General features: G+C 45.6%; 1 protein-coding gene across 1 annotated transcript; it reads right to left on the bottom strand.

The window, feature by feature from the left end:
• Window positions 1–13,296: 13,296 nt before the first annotated feature.
• On the bottom strand, window positions 13,297–18,316 carry rgcc (regulator of cell cycle). Its single transcript, XM_076157272.1, has 5 exons — window positions 18,153–18,316; window positions 17,668–17,841; window positions 15,167–15,274; window positions 15,009–15,071; window positions 13,297–14,059 (listed from the first exon to the last, which is right to left on the bottom strand). Exons 1-5 carry the CDS (start codon window positions 18,178–18,180, stop codon window positions 14,052–14,054), a joined length of 381 nt encoding a protein of 126 aa, XP_076013387.1. The 5' UTR covers window positions 18,181–18,316; the 3' UTR covers window positions 13,297–14,051.
• Between the last annotated feature and the right edge of the window lie 652 nt (window positions 18,317–18,968).

The following is an 18,968-nucleotide window of genomic DNA, read 5'->3' as shown; positions in this document are numbered from 1 at the left end:
TGCAATTTTCTTAAGGGGGGTCATGGATTATGCAACTAAATACTTGCACACACACGCACACACACACACACACACACACACGCACGCACGCACGCCCGCACACACACACACACACACACGGGGGCTTTCACTGTCCTGTGGTGGAATAAGCAGACAGCCGGCGGCAGTCCCAGAGCTTTATGGCAGATTCATTAGGAGGTAATAACAGTCCAGAGTCAATAGCACTGACTGATCACCGTGTGGTTAGTGTGTGTGTGCGCCTGTGTGTGTGTGTGTGTGTGTGTGTGGTGGCTGGTTGTTAATATAATTCAGTGTTTGAGCCTGAAGAGAAAGTCAGCATGGAAAAACAAAATATTGGAAGCGCTCTCATTGGGCTGAAGGAGATCCTACTTGGATTCACCCTACACACACACACACACACACACACACACACACACACACACACACACACACACACACACACACACACACACACACATACAGAAGGGTTGACCACCTGACACCTGGCCCTGTCAAGCCCTGAGTGAATTGTAGGTGCATTGAAGTTTGAGAAGAGCCTTATGAGCGCTGCTGCTGACAGACGCAGAGACAGACTGGCAGAGCACCTGACTCACTGACACGCTGATCCGCAGATGTCCGGGCAGCCAGTCAGGCCGTTTGGAGCAGTGATGAAAAACAAACCACTCCAAAGACACGATTACAAGTCGATATGTCAGCACATCACTGGAGTGCAGCTTGAGTTGATGGGACCTTGTAGAGCGGATTTATGAGTCCAAACACAGGCCTGGTGGTGATAAGAGGGAGTGAAGTTGTAAACCTTTGCTTGAGAGATCTAACAAATGTTTCACCGTAATCTCTTTCCACCTGGACACACTTCTGCCAATAATGCTGCAGGGATTTTTCGTTAAGTTTCATAGTCTTTTTTAGACTTTATCTTGCTGCCCATTATCAGAGGCCAACAAGTCCATCTAAAGCCTTTTCTCATTTAGTAGGAGGAAAGAGGCTGTTGGGGTCAAATCAGGTCAGTCGGGTGGGTGCAGAACTAAAGCCTCAGTCATGGAGTGAAGACTCTGTTTGCCTAATTTGCCCATCTTGTACAGCTCACTGAGCATTTTGGGAGCTCTGAAAGTTGAAACTTATAAAACACTGAGCTCAATACAGTTAAGGCTCAGAACTTATCAGTCATACCCTCATAATGTATGTGTAGAGCAGACACCCCTCAATCAACCTAGTTAGGGCAACAAATAAATTCATGCAACAATGGTTATTAAATGCTCATTTTGTACAAGCTTTGGTTTAAAAATCAAATGGTGCATTAAAAGACAGTCGGACATCTGAGCTTTCAGAATTAACTGCCTATCATCGACCATTTTAGCACTAGAGGCAGTTTTGATTGAAAACTTGTTGTTTAGGAGAGAAGTCCTTGAGAGAAGTCTTCTGTAAAGTTAATCAGATATGCGTAAACACACACACACACACACACACACACACTTTCTCTGTCTGACTGTTTCTCTCATTTCTTGGCCCTTGAAGTTTCAACAGATTAACACATATACTGCCTCTTGGAAAGTCATTTTGTCAACTGAAACCATTGGCAGGGTTGTTGAGTAACCCGGGGTTAACTTAGATGACAGCGGAGTGGAACATTCCAGATCATAACAGCCAGTAAAGATAGCTAAGTAATAACTGTGTGCGTGCGTGTGTGTGTGTGTGTGTGTGTGTGTGTGTGTCATCTTGGGTTAATGAAAACTGAGCTACAGCAATGTGAAACCCTCTCACTCAACACTCACACTTCACTCTGCACATCTACTGCCATCGTTCACGTCATATCCATGTTGACATGTTCTTATTATTGTTATCCTAATTTAGAAGAACTGAATAACAAGTTAACAACTAGAGCCAGTGGGAAAAAAATATAAAAACAATGTTGATACTACTTATTACTTCATTAATTTGACCTAGTGAATCAGTGTCCTACAAAATCAGCCTTATATGTCTGCTTTAATGATAACGTGTTTAGTATAATGCAGCTTATTCCTCTTGGTGTTCTCGTGGCAATTCTGAGGACAAAGTGCTCCTCTGTATATTTTGTAACAGACTTATATAAGAGTTGGTGTTTGGGGCACTCTCAGTACTACACAGTGAAAGATGCATTACTAATACTTCCCATTTTTACGGTCCTGTGATGAGTCTTACATCATGCAGAGGATGTGGCTTTGCTGCTGCGTTACTCAGATCAGTAGATCTGATGATGCTGTTGCCCTTGACTACAGGTAAACACTGTGGTTTATGTTGAAGCAAACAATAGGAGAAGATTTGATACGGGAAACAAACACTGATATGCTTTTAAAGGAAAGTTAAAGAGTTTAATCATAATCTTCTAATACACAAAATCCTGGCTTGAAAGTGACAGTAAAAGTGTGAGTGTGTGTTTGTTAATTCTGATTTATGAGGCAGGCAGGGAGACTTCCCCCTCTGAGGGCCAAGTGTTTGTCAAGCAGGACTAATCCCCCTAAAAGACACACACACACACATGCGCACACACACACACACACACACACACACAGAGGGAGGACACGCCTGGAGCTGTGGGATTCAGTGACCTCCTCCATACTGCTGACATTGTCTGTTTCTGCTGTTTCTCTTTTTGCTGTTGAACTAAACTCAGGGCCTCAGATAGGCAGATAGAGCTGAGAACGCAAAGGTCATAACCTCTATTGTTTTTTTTTTTAAGTTGTAGGATTTACTTACTATTATATACTGAATATTCCAATATTCTTTGGTCGCAGTTTGTTGAAAATTTTAGGGAAAACTCTGGGTTCAACTTCTGCATCTAAGACCTTGAAGTGACAGAAGATCTTGAAATTGTGAATCCTTCCACATTCACACACAATTCTTCCACATGTGAGAGTGATGTGCCACATTTCTGACCCAAGTGCCACCGTGGCTAAAACAATCGCTGCTTTTCATCCCCTCCAATCACGGCAGCAGCTGATTCCTCTAATCACTTCCTGCTTGTTGGCTCTCTGTTTTGTTTGCTTTGGATGGAAACGCACACAACAGACACACACACACACTCCTCAAACACACAGGAAATGAGACCAGTAACCAGCTGCGGCCACCTCATAGTCACATGAGGAGAATATTTTGCATTTTTGCTGAGTGTGCAGACACATCTGGCCTGAAGACTTGTTGCCATGGTAACGTGTTGTGACTGACGGGAAGATTTCTTTGGGTTTCGTTGTGGATGCTGCCCGTAAGTCCTTCCGCTCCCTGTGAGGAGATTTGCATATGACCCACGGTGTGTGTGTGTTGCCATGTACATTGAACACTGCAGTGATTTGTTTTGCAGATTCCTCTCCTCTGTTTTCCTCTCCTCCCTGTCTGTCCTTCCACCCTCTCATTCTTTCCTTCTTACTTCTTATTCTCACACCAGCACGTCAAACCAGCTGCTCTGGCAAGACACCAGCCCACGTCCCTCTCTCTCTCTCTCTCTCTCTCTCTCTCTCTCTCTCTACCTCGCTCTCTCTCTACCTCTCTCTACCTCTCTCTACCTCTCTCTCCCCCTCCACCTCTCTCTCTCTGTCCCTGTCCCTCTCTCCCTCCCCCTTTCTCTCGCTCTCTCTCTCTCTCTCTCTCTCTCTCTCTCTCTCTCTCTCTCTCTCTCTCTCTCTCTCTCTCTGTCCCTGTCCCTCTCTCCCTCCCCCTTTCTCTCGCTCTCTGTCTCTCGCTCTCCTTCTCTCTCCCTCTCTCTCTCTCTTTTTCTCTCTCTCTCCCACTCTCTCTCCCTCTTTCTTTCTATCTCTCTCTCTCCCTCTCTCTCCCCCTCTACCTCTACCTCTCTCTCTCCCTATACCTCTCTCCCTTTCCTTTTACCCCTCTCTCTCCCTCTCTCTCTCTCTCCCTCTCTCTCTTTCTCTTTCTCTCCCCCGCTCTCTCTCCTCTATCTTTCTATCTCTCTCTCTCCCTCTCTCTCCCCCTCTACCTCTAGCTCTCCCTCTCTCTCTCCCTATACCTCTCTCCCTTTCCTTTTACCCCTCCCCCCCTCTCTCTCTCTCTCTCTCTCTCTCTCTCTCTCTCTCTCTCTCTCTCTCTCTCTCTCACTCATGCATGTCAAAGATAAGTTATAATTCTCTGAGTTCAGGCTAATGGAGATGAATGTGGCCTCCCATAATACTTCCTTGATAACTAACAAAGGCAGGAATTCTGTGCTGCTGGGAGCTCCCTCTGCTTTGATCTCATCTTTAGTGCATTTCCCACCAAAGCACATTTTTTTCTAAAGTTCTGGAACTTTCCTTTGTTTCTGGACCACAGACCCAGAACCCAGCGTGAGACTAGAACCTCTGAGAGTTTCTACGGATATAAAAAATCATGGAAAAGGTGTGGAATTGGAAACTCTTACAGGCCTGTAAAGTTTTGGAAAAGGATTTGAAATGTTGAGTAATGATCACAGACCTGACAAGTCAAGCCAGAATGTTAGAAAATCTGCTCTGAGGGAATCATTCTGCTGGACCTCACAAACTCAAACATCACTGCTTGGTCAGACCCCAGCTTCCTGCACCATTCATGTACACAACAGGAATCAGGAACAGGAATGCTCACAGTGAAGGAAACAGGTAGTAGGAATTAACGATATAGTAATTCCTAATTTAGTTCTCAACTTTTATTGTCCTTTTCGGTCTTCGGTCATCCAAACAATTGGCGTGTCTGTAGCTGTCGACCTGAGAGATCCAGACAGTGTCTAGGCCATGTGTCCCCACCCCAACGGCCCCCAACAACCACCCGGAGGAAAGACGCTGCAATGACGCTAATGATGATGGATGTAGGAGTCAAATGGCGACAGGTAGAAAGGGATGTTTTGGATGTGGAGCCAGTTTAGTCCACCGATTGTCCGTTTATCTTCATTTGACAAGGCACACAGAAATAACACAAAGACAACACAAATCACTTCAGCCTTCACCCAAAGTACCCACACACACACACATTCCTGCCACAGTGAATGTACGTATGTGTGGGTTGGATGTGTGTGTATGTGTGTGTCTTGACCTTTATCCCAGTGAGACCAGGAAGTTCAGTCCAGAGAAGCTCGACCTGTTGTGGAATAACAAGGAAAGATAATTTCACCCCAGTCTCCCTCTCTCTCTCTCTGAATGTGATAACTTCACTACAGATGTTGGTCACAGATGATTTCCTCTCATTATGGTCACTAATATTATCTCACTGGTTGATTGCCGGGAAATTATAGGCGGCAGAGGAACACTAATATGGTTTTACTCTCTGCTCCTTTCCTGTATTAATGTAGGTGGCTTGCACGCCTCCACACACACACACACACACACACAGACACATACATAGAGAGAGGGAGAGAGCTAATGGGTCTAATTAGTGGAGCCGTGGTCAGATTTAGATTTATTCTTGTGTATTTGGGGCTCGGTGGGTCTAATTACCTCGGCGGTCAGGAAATGCCTCTCTAACGGGGCAGAGTTGGTAGTTTCCTTCTCTGCCAGCTCGAAAAGTCGGGTTTTTGATTCACCGCTCGGCCCAACGGGAGGCAAAGTCAAGCAAACTGCAGCTTCAAGCAGCTTTATATGTGGCGTTCAGTTCATGCTGCATATGTGGAGGCAAGGTGGAGTGTGACCCTTGCAAGGAGAAGCTGATTGATCATGGTAACATTAGTTTGATGGACCAAGGAGATAAAGGATTTGCCTTTAACTCAATGCTGTTTGTTTCAGTTTTTAACTCAGTTATACTAGAGCCATCATTTTTTATAATCAATACATTTTTTTATTGATTTCTTTCTTTTATTGCAGATTTCCTTGAAGTCATATTTTCTAGACTTTATTTTCTGGAATTTTTAATAATATTTTTGTTTATTTTCCTAGAAGTTTTAAAAACATGTATGGACTTTTTTACAGATTGTTTTGTTTCTCTAGGATCAAGAATAATTGTATAAAAAGTGAAATTGCTACATGACTTTAGACTCCACAGGATAAATTTCATGTAGTGATCAAACCTGACGGAAGGGAATGAAATGTGATCAGCACAGTTTAGACAAATCTGTGTTTAGTTAAGCTTGTAATAGAATATTGCAGATTCATAATAACTGGTTCATAATCTGACACTGAGTAATAATTGGATCACTTACTGCTACTGTTCAGAAACTCTGTCAGCAGTCTTTAAGCAGAATCCAGTGCTGATGACGGATGTGTATCTTTAGGTTCAGTGAGGGCGTGAAGCATGTAGTGTCTTGTTAAGGCCTCTGATGGAACCGTGTCAGGGAAGGATGAAGAAAAGGACAGAAAGATAGAGATCTTTGCTCACAGAGGAGGAATGATGAAATATTTAGATCTGACAGTCAGCTTTGATCTTCACTTTCAGCAGGTTCATCAGTTAAACTCTGGATTTAGGGACAAATCCTGCTTCCTTCGGCATAACCAGGGGACTGAATGTACTCTAAAAAGGACATGTATCATTCATACAAGAGCACACACACACACGCAGGCACACACACAGTTACAAATACACTTCACAGGTTCATGCCTGTCCCATGATAGTTTATCATCTGAGAAAAATGACCAAGCTTAAAAAAGACATAAATCTGGGCAAGAATGGACAAAGATTCGACTCTCTCTTTCTATGTCTCTCTCTCTCTCTTTCTCTCTCTCTCTCTCTCTCTCTCTCTCTCACACACACACACACTCACACACTAAGCAGGAGGCTCAGACAAAGCTCTACAAACACCCGTGTCCTTTGTGAGCGAGGGCCCGGCCTGTGTATGTGTGTGTCTGTGTGTGTGTGAGTGTGCAGTAATCATGCTCGCAGCCTCTTCTGAAGATGAAACAGCCTCTCTGGGCTGAGACCAGAGACTTTGCCCTGAGCTGGCAGGCTGAGGCGACCTCTCTCTCATTGAGTGCTGAGTGAAAACAAACACTCAACTTAAGTGTGCAGGAAGATATTAAAGGCTCTGTATTGTCACGCTTCTTCTACCAGCACAGCTTCTTCTGACCTAATAGTACTTGTTTTTAATCAGTCAATGAATACAAGCACTTATTGCTCATAAAGTAATTCCAAAGATATATAGAAAGATAGATAAAACCATACTTAAATTGAAATCAGCTCTGGTTGACTCAATCTTACTCTCAAACATGTAAACACACAAAGCCACTCCCACCTGCATTTCCTCACCTGTTGGATTATTGTTGGACTATTGTGTTTTGTGTCATCGCCTTCAAATAAAGATCAAATCTGATGAGGTGTGGAGATGAGGAGGTGTTGTCTGCTTGTGTGTCATATCTCTCATCATGTTGCAGTTCAGTGTAGCGGTCCACAGCCATAACAAGGCACAAAGTTCTCACTCACTCACTCACTCACTCCCTCAGGTGATTGAGTTGAGTTAAGGTGATTGTTTCCCCCCCGAGGGTGCAGCTCCCGTGAAAATCTGCTCTCGTGTAACTTCAGCCTTAATAACAGGGTGCTGATCCAGACCCTGTGCTGAACCCTGACCCACCTCTCTAACCTGGCCACAGGGCTGGGAGGTTGAGAGACGTGGGCGAGACCCGTTGGGATGAATTGAGACGAAACCAACCCTTTCCTTAAAAATGATAGAGTGGAGCTGGGGAGAGGCGAAGAGATGCACAAAGAGGTAAAAGACGAAGGGCTGAAGAGGAGGAAAGCAGAGTTCGGCAGGGGGGGGAGGAGGGCAGGAGGGGGAGCCGTGGGGGAGGGAGTGAGAGATAAAACAGAAGGATGGGAGGAGGAGTGAAAGCAGGAGGAGCAATATGAAGACTCAGCATCTGTTGGAACTTCATAGTTAACAATGGCCTTTGTCTTCTCAATGGAACGCTTCCTCATTGTCAATGCATCAGGATCTCTCTATATCTTCAAAATAGAGAATAGGATTAATATTCATTCAAATCAAACGTATTACAGACTAGCTGAGGGGAGAGCTGCTGTGTATCCTGGTGGTCGTCTAGTTAGACACTGTGTCCATTGGTTCAGTGTGTGAAGCTGTGAACACGTCCCCCTCTCCCCTATCCTCCACCCTCTCCTCAAAATTGAAGCCTAAATGCTCGAGGCCACACTGAAATAGCTGTCAAAGGGGCTCGGCTCTATCTCAACAACAGCGATTGCATTTGAAACATGTTTTAGTGGATTCCGATGTGGCAGAAATGAAAGAGTGTCTGGCTTGGATGTTTACCAGTGCAGTGAGAGGCCCTCTGTGCTCCCACATGAGGCGAGGAACGTGGTTTGGGAGTAATTAAACAGGCATTTCTGGAGGACAGCTTGTCTTTCACTGGCTCAGCTGTACTTCGGAGCACCACCCAAAAAAAAAGAGACTAATGCCTAAAGTATAGACTATCCTCAAGCAATGATGTCCTTTCTCTCTCTCTTCTCTCTCTCTTCTCTTTGCATCCTGTTGAATCCGCGTTGGATGTATTAAGTTTGAACCAAACAGAGGTCCATTGAGAGAGCAGAGAGAGTCTGTTGTGGTTAAACTGGACTTGTGTAGGAGTTGAAAGCGAACTAATTGCACCGCTGGATAACATCGTGGAGTCTCAGTGAAACACTGTGGACTCAATCTATTATTTATAACTACAACCAGTCAGGAGGACAGTATGAGCAAAGACCACATACAAGTCATAAAGTAAAAAAAGCTCAGGGTGAATGTGTGTACGGTTACATTCACTGTCACCCACTCCTTTACTCACTGCATCTCTCTGGTCTGCTGTGATGGTATCTTGAGTGTTCTTCTCCTCCTCGTCTCCATTTCCTCAAAGCGTTTCCTCCCTAAGCAGCAGAGCTTCCGCAACAATGCACAAAGCCCACCTCTTTAACCAAAGCCCTCGCTAATCTTATGCTTCAAAGCCGGTCGTTTAGTGAGGCAGCCATGACATCGCTCCTTCAAAGCCGGGGTTGGTGAACGCTCTCACATCGGAGTGTTACCTCCCTGCTCCTGGACCATCACACACAATGACAAACTGATAAGCCCCTAGATAAAGAGTGCTATCCAAATCCCCTCTGTGTGTGTGTGTGTGTGTGTATGAGATTGTTAATTAATTGCGACTAACTTCTATTCAAATAAGTAATTGCATGAAAGTAAAATTTAATTTATTTTTACTCGCCCCAAATACTTCAATACTAACTAAATGTTTTTTACTGTGTCACTTAACAGAGATAGAGCAGTGATTCAGATCTGGGACACATTTACAGTATAAATAAATGGAGATATGACTTTCCCAACATTGAAACACTAAGACTACAATCCTATGCTGGTAGGAGGTGATGAGTCACACTGGTGAAAAGGGACACACACACACACACACACACACACACACACACACACACACACACACACACACACACACACACACACACACAGCAGAATGGTTTGAATCGACAAATCGTTGGGAAATGAATTTCATAAATGTGGAAGAAGTCAGTGTTTGCATGTTTCTCTCTGGTCTGGCTTGTGAACATGTGTCTATTTGTTTTCATGTCAACTTTGGTCTGATTTGTTTGAGTTCTGTCCCCACACTTTCTCTCATCCCAGCTGGTATCCAGTGCCTGACTTTGCATTGCATATGATGCGTGTGCCTGTGACTCATCATGTTGTATATATAGGACCACGATGACATCATGCAAACTGACCGCACACCGTGAGTCATGGACGATGTCTGAGCTCCGCACATTCAGCCACGTAGCACTGCAGGCATGATTCATTTGAGAGACATGAGACATTTAGAGAGGAAACACCCAAGCTGACAGTGGGCTTCTACATCCTCAGGTCCACAGATTTAATTGTTCCCATTTTAGATTGCTGCTTTTAGGAATGACATTAACATATAAAACATCCTGCTATGATTTCTGTCGTCTGCTTTTCCTACATGCTTCTTCAGTGAACCGTCCAACAAAGTTAAAATGGTGAAAATGTCCACAGAAACATATCACAGCTCAGCAGTGTGTAGTAGATTCCTCTGCATCAAACCTGCCACAGCTGGAAGGAGCAGACAGCTGCATGGAAACCCTGGCTGGGAGTTCAACAGGCCCAAAGGCCCAAAGGCCACAAAGCATCAACCTCCCCTCTGTGTCTCAGCATCCTGTACACATGAAGGCTCAGACAAAATACTGCAATAATAACAAATCACAAGTTGTCAGATGCTATAGACAGATGGATTAGACAACACAAGCTACTTCTGATCAGCAATTATTGATAATAAAGCTGCAGAGCAAAGTTCCAGCTCATTGGAAATAAGGCCAGTGGGTTCAGCAGGTGCTCAGGCATACAGGGGTTAATAATGAAGCCCTCAGGTGTGAAGGTGTTCATGAAGAGGTGGATTTTTATGGGGTTTTTTTAAAGACCAAGAGGGATTCTACAGACCCGATGGAATTGGTTCTCTTATTCCAGCATGAAGGGAGAGTGGACGTCCCTACGTAGAGAGATGAGAAATGGTGCGACGTGTTTGTAGATATCCTGCCACCTTACGACTGAAAGCTGCCTTATTCATGTGTCAGTGTATTATTTTATCCAGTGAACACGTTCTGAATTGTTTGCTAGTTACCAAACATGTATTTTCCCCCCTAAGGAGCGAGTTCTTGCACCTGCTTCCCAGCTTTCTATTGAGCCCCACGCAGACGCCCACAGCAGTAAATCCAACGCTGTGTCAGCTCCAACACACCCACACAGTGTTCAGACCTTCACCCCAATCACTGGACTCTGTGTGTGTGTGTGTGTGTGTGTGTGTGTGTGTGTGTGTGTGTGTTCTTAGAAAAGTGCGACCCTTCCAAAAGTTGAGGCTATTCTACTAATCATAACTACTAATATGAACACAGCAATATTTGAAGATTATTTGTAGCATTGATGCGATTCTGATGAGTCAGTTCAAAAATGATTCATGGAGATCGCATCGTATCCCATCATCGCTGGGAGCGACACTGGTGCTCATGAGGTCAAGGAGAAGCAGTAAGACAGATTCATCCAAACCTCCCGTCTTGCTCCTCAGTCTGGCTGAGAGCCTGGACTGTCAGAATGCTGAGAGCTTGTTATTGTCAGGCTGTCAGTTCAAAGGTCTTAAGGGCAGGCAGGTGTGTGTGTGTGTGTGGGGGTAAGAAACATAGAAGACAACCCCTGAGGCCTTGAGGCTCACACCATACTAATGTTAACGAGAATGTGACGTGTATACTTGCTTGTCAATAATGTTTGAGCTCAGCCTGAGAAAGTTGAAAACATTGATTTAGTTGTTGCTTCTCTGTAGTGAAACTAAACTACGCTCATGTTTGGGTGGTCATGCAGGAGAAGGTCAGTCAGGATCACATCACGTCATGTTGGGGGCGTTACATTATGAGAGGCGGACAGAAAGAGTTTAGAGCATATCTAAGACAAAAATGAAAACATTATAGGTTTTGTCAACTTGTCAATTTGGACAGAAACTAAGATGGAGTGATAAAATCTGAATTCTTGCTGTTGCGATCCTGTTTGTCTATCTTGTCTCCCAGACAAAACTGTCTTGTCAGGCTCCAACATGTACACATGCTGCACAGACCAGCACTAACACACACACACACACACACACACACACACACACACACACACACACACACACACACACACACACACACACACACACACACACACACACACACACACACACACACACACACACGCGCGCACACAGACAAACCTTCCTTGCACTGCTAGCAGGGACATCTGTGCTCCAGTGGTGTGAAGACCCAGTGGTAAGCTGAACCTGATATTTGGCTCTGTGTATTTCTGTCTCTTTGTGATGTGGACACACATCTGTGTGTCTCTGCCCAAGCTATTCATAGAACAACCTCATCAGTAGATTTTCGGGGCCTCCCGTCGGAATCCATCCTGGTATCTTGCTGGAAAGACGGACACATGATAAGACTTATAAACCTTGGTCTCTTTCTTCACCAATACTTTCTGTCTCTGAAGCCTCAGTTCTTCCCATCATTCACCTGTTTATCTCATCCTCCCGTATCCTCCCCTCTCCATCCCTCTACTCTCCCTTGATTTTCCTGGCTCTCCTGCTTTTCCCACACTTCCCGCTCTGTAAGTATGGGCCACTGCCAAAGCCCTGCGCTTGTACAGGATTGACCCACGCTGCCAAAAAGGTGCCTGCTCCTGCCAAGTGGGACGGTTGTTTCCGAAGACACTGCACCCTCCCTCCGTCCCTCCCGAGGGATTCATGTGTTGTGTCAACATGGCCTGTCAGAGCGGTGCCAGCTGTCCTGCAGACACCATATCCAGAGGGACGAGTGCAGATAGGGGGACGTGCAGCAGGGATACAGCACCCACTGCTTCCCCCTGCCAACTGTAATAAAGAGACTACACCAATCCATGTGTGCACGCCAGCTTCCTGCCCCCTCATTAACCGAGGGGGGAACCCAACAGAAGGCCGGACAGATTCACACACCGCCTGCCGTCATGCCGCTGTGAGGGAATCTCATCTCCTCATTCGATCAGACATGAAGTCAAAGCCCGCAGCTCAAATCTGTGCAGATGGAATCAGTCAGAGGGAAGGGAGGAGCTCAGTCTTGTTTTATTTTTGAGTGCATGAAGAAGAGTAGAAGTGCTTTATTTCATTGGGGTCGCTGACCTCTCTGCACCTGCTACGATGCCACTGTGGGGCCGTAAAGGAAATCCGTCTACTCATAGAGAGTGACCTTTGACTCTTGATGGTCAGCTGACAGTATCAGTGTTACTTCAGTCACACCTGCTGCTGGGCTAGGAAGAGGTCACGCCCCCTCGTCTCCTTCCTCCTCTGGAAATAGCCCTTGTTGCTACATATGTTACATAAGTACCTGTTTTGTTGAGGGGTTGATTTGATTAATGAGCACAGGAGGCTAATTTGCTTGTTACGTCTATTTCAGTGTGTGTGTGTGTGTGTGTCCTGTGATGTTTTCTGAGCATAATATCAAACCAATCACCTCAATATCAACGTTGTATGAGCTTTGAATTCCGAAACTTTGGGCCGAAGCCACAACACCTGCAGGAACGGCTCCTTCTTTCTCTTCTTTTGTTTATTCATAACAAATTAGCGGACAAAACAGCTTGAATCATTAAGTTTGTGTGGACGTCCACTTTTGGAGGAAGGAAATCCTGCCTGGTCTGCAGTTTGACGTGGTTTAGTGAGTCACCTCTTGTTTGGTTGGTTTCACATTGTGTTAGAGGAACAAACTGGGACATAGCTGATATGTTGTGTAATGTAAATGAAGTACAGATCGTTTCAGTTCAGGGGACAAATAGTGAAGAAGAGTCAGTAATAACCAGAGGCGTCATGTGTTAAAAGAACCATATGTCATACTTTAATATTTTCCCTGGCAGGCATTAGCAGGATTAAGTCAAGATGTTGCTTTCCATTTTTTTTTCTGAGATGATTAAGTTTTCAGTTCACATTTGTTAAAAGCATAAAACCCAACTTAAATCCATTCAAGGAGTTTAACCCTTTAAACCTTAAATCTCTCTCCAGACGTCCTCTTAATACCAAGCACTTTAAAACAATTATTATTTACACAAGATACAAAAATATATTTCACAATAAAAGACAGATTTACAATAAGTAGCTCTATAAAATTACAAATATACTTCTATTACAAAAAGCCATATTTAAATACTCTTTCAGCTCAATCTTCGGATGAGGGAGTTGAACCTGGTCTGTGTTTTGCGGTGGTATGAGACTCGTGGCGTATCTTCCTCGTCTTCCCTCTTGACTCGTTTGCGTTTGAGTCCGTTATCTCATGTCCGTGTTGTTCCTGTAAAGGGGGGGGGTTGGACTCCTCCGGTGGCCCTCGCTGCCCAGTCGCCAGGTGGCCTGGAGTGAGGAGACGACTGCCAGCTAACTTTAGCAGAGATCTGGCTAGACCTGATGGAGTCGCTTGGCAGCTGCTGATCCATCCAGCTGTATTCTGCCGGGCGGTTGGATGTGATGGGATGAAGGCATGTAACCTGCTCAAAAAAGGGGCCAGACGTCCGCTACCTCCCTCCCTCCTTCCTTCGTGGCTGCGCTCCAAGACGAGTGTGAGCCTCCTCGTCACATGCCTAAGGAGAGACAGACAGAGACGGACAGACAGGCTTCTGGTTAGAACGGGACTCCCTGGCTCCTCGCTCTATTCTGAGAGCGGGCGGATGTTCAGATTTACAGGCTCGTCATCGTAAACACCGGTGGCCCCAATAAACAGGGCATTCTGAGGGGCTAACAGGGGTCTGGCTGACTGCCTGACTGGCTGATTGAATGTCCTGCTTTATAGGGGAGCTGGGCGCCTGTGAGCTGTGAATCAAAGGCGCTCAGAGACCAAAACAGAAGAGAGCAGTGAGGGAATTCAACATGAAAACAAGGAAAAGGCTTCGATTCTCTCTTCCGTCTCGTCCCGTTCCCGACATTTTCAGTGGGAATTCCAAAGCCAGGTTTGCCCCGGCGCACATTCCATGTTCTCTTATGCAAGTTCCAACACCCACAAGCCCTGTAGTAAAGAAGAAGAGGTCCAAAACAAATAAGGCTGAGCCATGTAGGTCCCCTTTTTTCTAAGCTACTAAACCGCTCCATGTTGTCGTGTCAGGTTGCACTGTTACACGCGTGTACATTTGCCCAGCTACAGGAGGCGAAAAGGACAGGGCTGGAAACACAGAGCCATGTGTGCACACCTCTAAACGCTGCGGACAAATTGTACGGTAGTGGTAGCAGCACTTTATTTAAACTTGAGTGATGGGTGAAAACAGATCCGGGGCCTTTTCTCCGCGCTGTAACCCCAGAGGCCCACCCGGTCCACCCGGAGCACACAACATGTCTCGGCTCCTCCAGAGTCCTGACACCTCACTTGTTTCTTGGAAACGTGGAGGGAGGGAGCGACTCCTGTGTCACTTTATGAGCGGCCGTTAGCATAACTGACACAGGGAACAAATACCCCGCGCTAATCCTGAGCGGTGAGCGCTGGCGGCACACAGGCTCATTCATCACAGGCTCTGACAGGCAAGTTGCATTAGCACTTACTCTCTAATGTCTTGTCAAGGTCGGCGATGAAGTCCTCCAGGTCTTTAGTGTCGCCGAGTTTGGCTGCAAAACACAAAAGAGAGTTGAAGTGATGTAACGTTCTATCACAGGCATCTTTAATGCCGCATATCGGAGCCTCAGACAGCCGTGGAGCTCACCTTTTGGTGACATGAGAGGAGGGGAGGAGGTGGTGGGGGAGAAGACGGTGGGCGAATTCAGCCTCTCATCGCTGAAGCTGAAGCTGTTTCTGTTCAGTGACTCTGCACCTGAGAGAGAGCGAAAGAGAGAGAGAGAGATATGAATTGAGAAAACACACACACACACACGAGCGAAGCATCCGATGTGTGTTTCCGATCCGTGTCAGTGGGGCAGCTTCAGTGCATTCTCTCCTAATGACAGCCTTCATTTACAGCCTGTCACATGCATGTGCTTGTACACACACACACACACACACACACACACACACACACACACACACACACTCACACACTGTACTTGCAGGTGAACTTTCAGGTGTAAACACTGTAAACTAATATTAGGTCAAATACCTCAGCAGATATAATTGCACACAGCACTGAGCTGCTCTGTGTGTTCTGTATATGCGTCGGTATGTGTCTGTCTTCAACCAGGCAACTCTTCCTCTGCTCTTAAAGCAAGCTTCATCCCTGACACTTTAGAGGCTGAGGATAGTTTGGTTGGTGGATTGTTGGTCTGCTTCTCAATATAAACCAAAACATTGCAACGGATGGTTACATAAATGACATAATGGCCACTTTGTTTGTGCCAGATCATATTTCAGGATGCTGCACAATATGACATAAATTTCACTGTTTGTTTGTCTGGTTAGGTATGGAGAGTGTGTGAGGAGAGAGAGAGAGAGAGAGAGAGAGAGCAGGAAGTCTTATTCCACGTCTCTCCACCTTTTCCCAGGCACACGTGGTCGTAGAAGCAAAGCAGCTTGTTGACGTGTTAACCTTCCTGATAGTGATGTGAGTATGAGCTGAGTGTGTGTGACGATGAGCCGAGTGTGCGCGAGTATGAGCTGAGTGTGTGTGAGCAGAATAAGATTAGGCAGCACTATCTCACTACTCTCACATGAGTCGTGTCTCAGATGTTGACCACTTACTCGCTCCACCTCTCTGACCCGTCCCACTCCCACCTCTGAGTGCAGAGAGGAGACGCCACACACTAAGGAGGAGGGGTCAGACACACACTGGGCGCACACACACACACTCCAGGGTGCGTCTCCAAGCTTCCAGGCCAGTTCTGCCCTTTCTCCACGCCTTAAACAGTCCGTCCATCCATCAGACGACAGCACAATAGGCCGTCCCTGCGTGGGACAGGTCCCGCTTCATTAGACTGCCATGGAGAGGACATGGGCTCACGCAGGAATCTGATCCCTCCCCTCAGATCTACACACTCATTAGTAGCACATACACAGGTCGGAACACCTTCCTTCTGTTTGAATCCCTGATGGCGGTTGCTGAGTTACTCCGAGTTGTAAAGCCAGTAACCGCTAATGTGACTCACAAAACCACTGGAAACACACCGGCGCTGCAATGACTGAGCTGCAGTTAGGACAGCATAATCTGCATCCAATGAGAAATTAATTACATTGGGTTTGCAGCGTTAAAGCGCTGGTTTGGTCTTCTGGATTCTACAAAGTGTGAGATCGGTAGGTGGTCTAACCGACAAGTAAACTAGACAACTTCTATCCTTAAAGTGTTCCACAGCTGCTCTTCCACAACCCTTGATACTGTTAAGAGTTTCCCCCCCCAACCCACTCACATCAGTTATGGCCTGTTTGAGGTCAGGCCTACATCTGCACAAGTGGATCTTTGAAACACGGTATGGTTTGGTAATGGGAGAGGCTGGAGCGTACAGGAGAGAGTCACGCAGGCAGCTTCCATGACAATAAAACTTTAGACAGCCACTAAACTGTGACTGCTTCTCAATATGGGAGCAGTTGTGCCAAGATATGCAGCAGCAACTCAATCTAACGCCAAGATCTCTGGACCACGATCAAGGGTCTCTCTCTCTCTCTCTCTCTCTCTCTCTCTCTCTCTCTCTCTCTCTCTCTCTCTCTCTCTCTCTCTCTCTCCTCTCTCTCTCTCTATCTCCATATCGCTCCAGAATTGTGTGTATGTGTCCGTACATGCAACAGTCTGCCAGTAGACCAAGCTGTCCTCTTGATAAGAAACTGTAGACCAGACACAACTCTGACAGAGGAGGAGAAGGAGAAGCTGTATGGGGCGACTCAAGCAGAGGCATCATGGAGTCAAAGTACACAGCCTTGTTAAGCAGACATTGTTACGTTTGTGGCTCGTGGCAAAGTGAGCAGACTTCCTACAGATGAAGAAGAAGAAGAAGAAGAAGTCTGGAGGATTGGAACTAGGGACTTGGAACACTGTGCCTGATCTCCATTCTGGAGTCTCAGAGTCTGTGAAGGCTTCCATTTTCGTTGCAGTGACTACACAAGTGTAAAATGCCATAAATGTCAAAAGAGTTCTAGAAATAATAAAATCTCCAAAGTAAATAATAGATTCATCGACATTATTGATTTTCCAATTGATTCCGGGTGTATTCTTGAGAATGACGCGTGTGTGTTGAATGTTGTGTGTTGCGTTGTGTACTCTGTGTGTTGTATTCTTCCTCTTACTCTCTGAGTCGCTGATGCCGCTGTCGCTGACGCTCGCGCTGCTCCTCCTCTTCATCGTCTTCAGGTGCTCGTCGTACCTGAAGTGTCGCTTCTCCACCGGCGACGTGAAGTCTTCGATCACCGCGTCGAACTCGCCCAGCACGTCGGTCAGGTCGTCCTCATCGACGAGCTTGACTGATCGGAAACACGCAACACATGATTATCGATTAGCTAAAGGGAGATTTCAACACAATAACTACAAGGATATTGGTGTAATGTTATCACTTTAGTATGAGAATCGGAGCGGAGATAAAGGAGATTGTGGAGAAATTTTATTATTATTAAGATCATAAGAGATTAAAGCAACAATCAAAGCATTTCGGTTGTGATAAAGTTACTTTTAAGATTATGAACAAAATCAGGGTGTTTTAAAACTTGTAATTAAAAGTTAAATTGTCTAAAAAAAATAATAATAAAGGAAAAAATCAAATCAAACTGATATTCACCTTGAGTTTTCAGCTTTGGAGACTTCATGATTCTTATTTGGAGGCTAAGATCTGCTTTAGTTCCCTGTGATGACAGCGTGTACGTCCTCAGGTCTGTCCCACTGTCCTGCTGCTGTGTAATAGCTCTGAGACACTCCTGCAACACTGAACTCAACCTCCGTGCGGACGTTTGGCTTTTTAACGCGCCCCGCAGCGTGGGGGCGGAGAGAGAGAGAGAGAGGGAGAGAGAGTGAGCGATGGGGGGGGGGGGCTTCGTGGCGTCTCTCTACTAAAAGTGTGTTTGTAAACAACTCCAGTATCTCTTGGCAGCCTGATGTGTAATATAGATTATTTATAGCCTGTATCACCATGAGCTCTCCCTATTTTACCATCCGGATTGTTGTGACAGAGAGAGCGAAGCTATGAGTTATGGCTCCTCAACTTGATGCTTATTTAAAGCCCTACAAAATGTGTTACACGCGAGAACGTGAATAAATGAGCGATTTCCATTCTCTCGGTGTTGAATGTCTCAGACTGTGGGACGGTGGTTCAATATGGGGTCTGAGGACACCCCGCGGGGCTCAAAATAGCTCCATCGGGCCAGCAACAACACTTTGTTAAAATTAAATGATCTGTTTGGCCGTGACCTTCGCGGCTTCATGCCCGTGTGCTGTTTAAAATAACTTTGGAGGTTAAATATTTAAAATAATATTGGAAGTTCCTCCACGATGGAAGTTGTTTGTCAGTTACTTTTCCCATGTATTTATTGTTCCTCTAAAAAAATAGAGACTTCTCAATCAATAACATCTTTTACATCTTATTCATCCTATCAAAAAG

The sequence above is a fragment of the Genypterus blacodes genome, unplaced genomic scaffold (assembly GCF_046128005.1).
Source record: "Genypterus blacodes isolate CSIRO-AG114 ecotype Tasmania unplaced genomic scaffold, CSIRO-AGI_Gbla_v1 ptg000008l_1, whole genome shotgun sequence".
Classification (NCBI taxonomy): Eukaryota; Metazoa; Chordata; class Actinopteri; order Ophidiiformes; family Ophidiidae; genus Genypterus; species Genypterus blacodes.
Note: the sequence above shows the minus strand (reverse complement) of the source record. Positions and strands in the feature narration are given on the sequence as shown.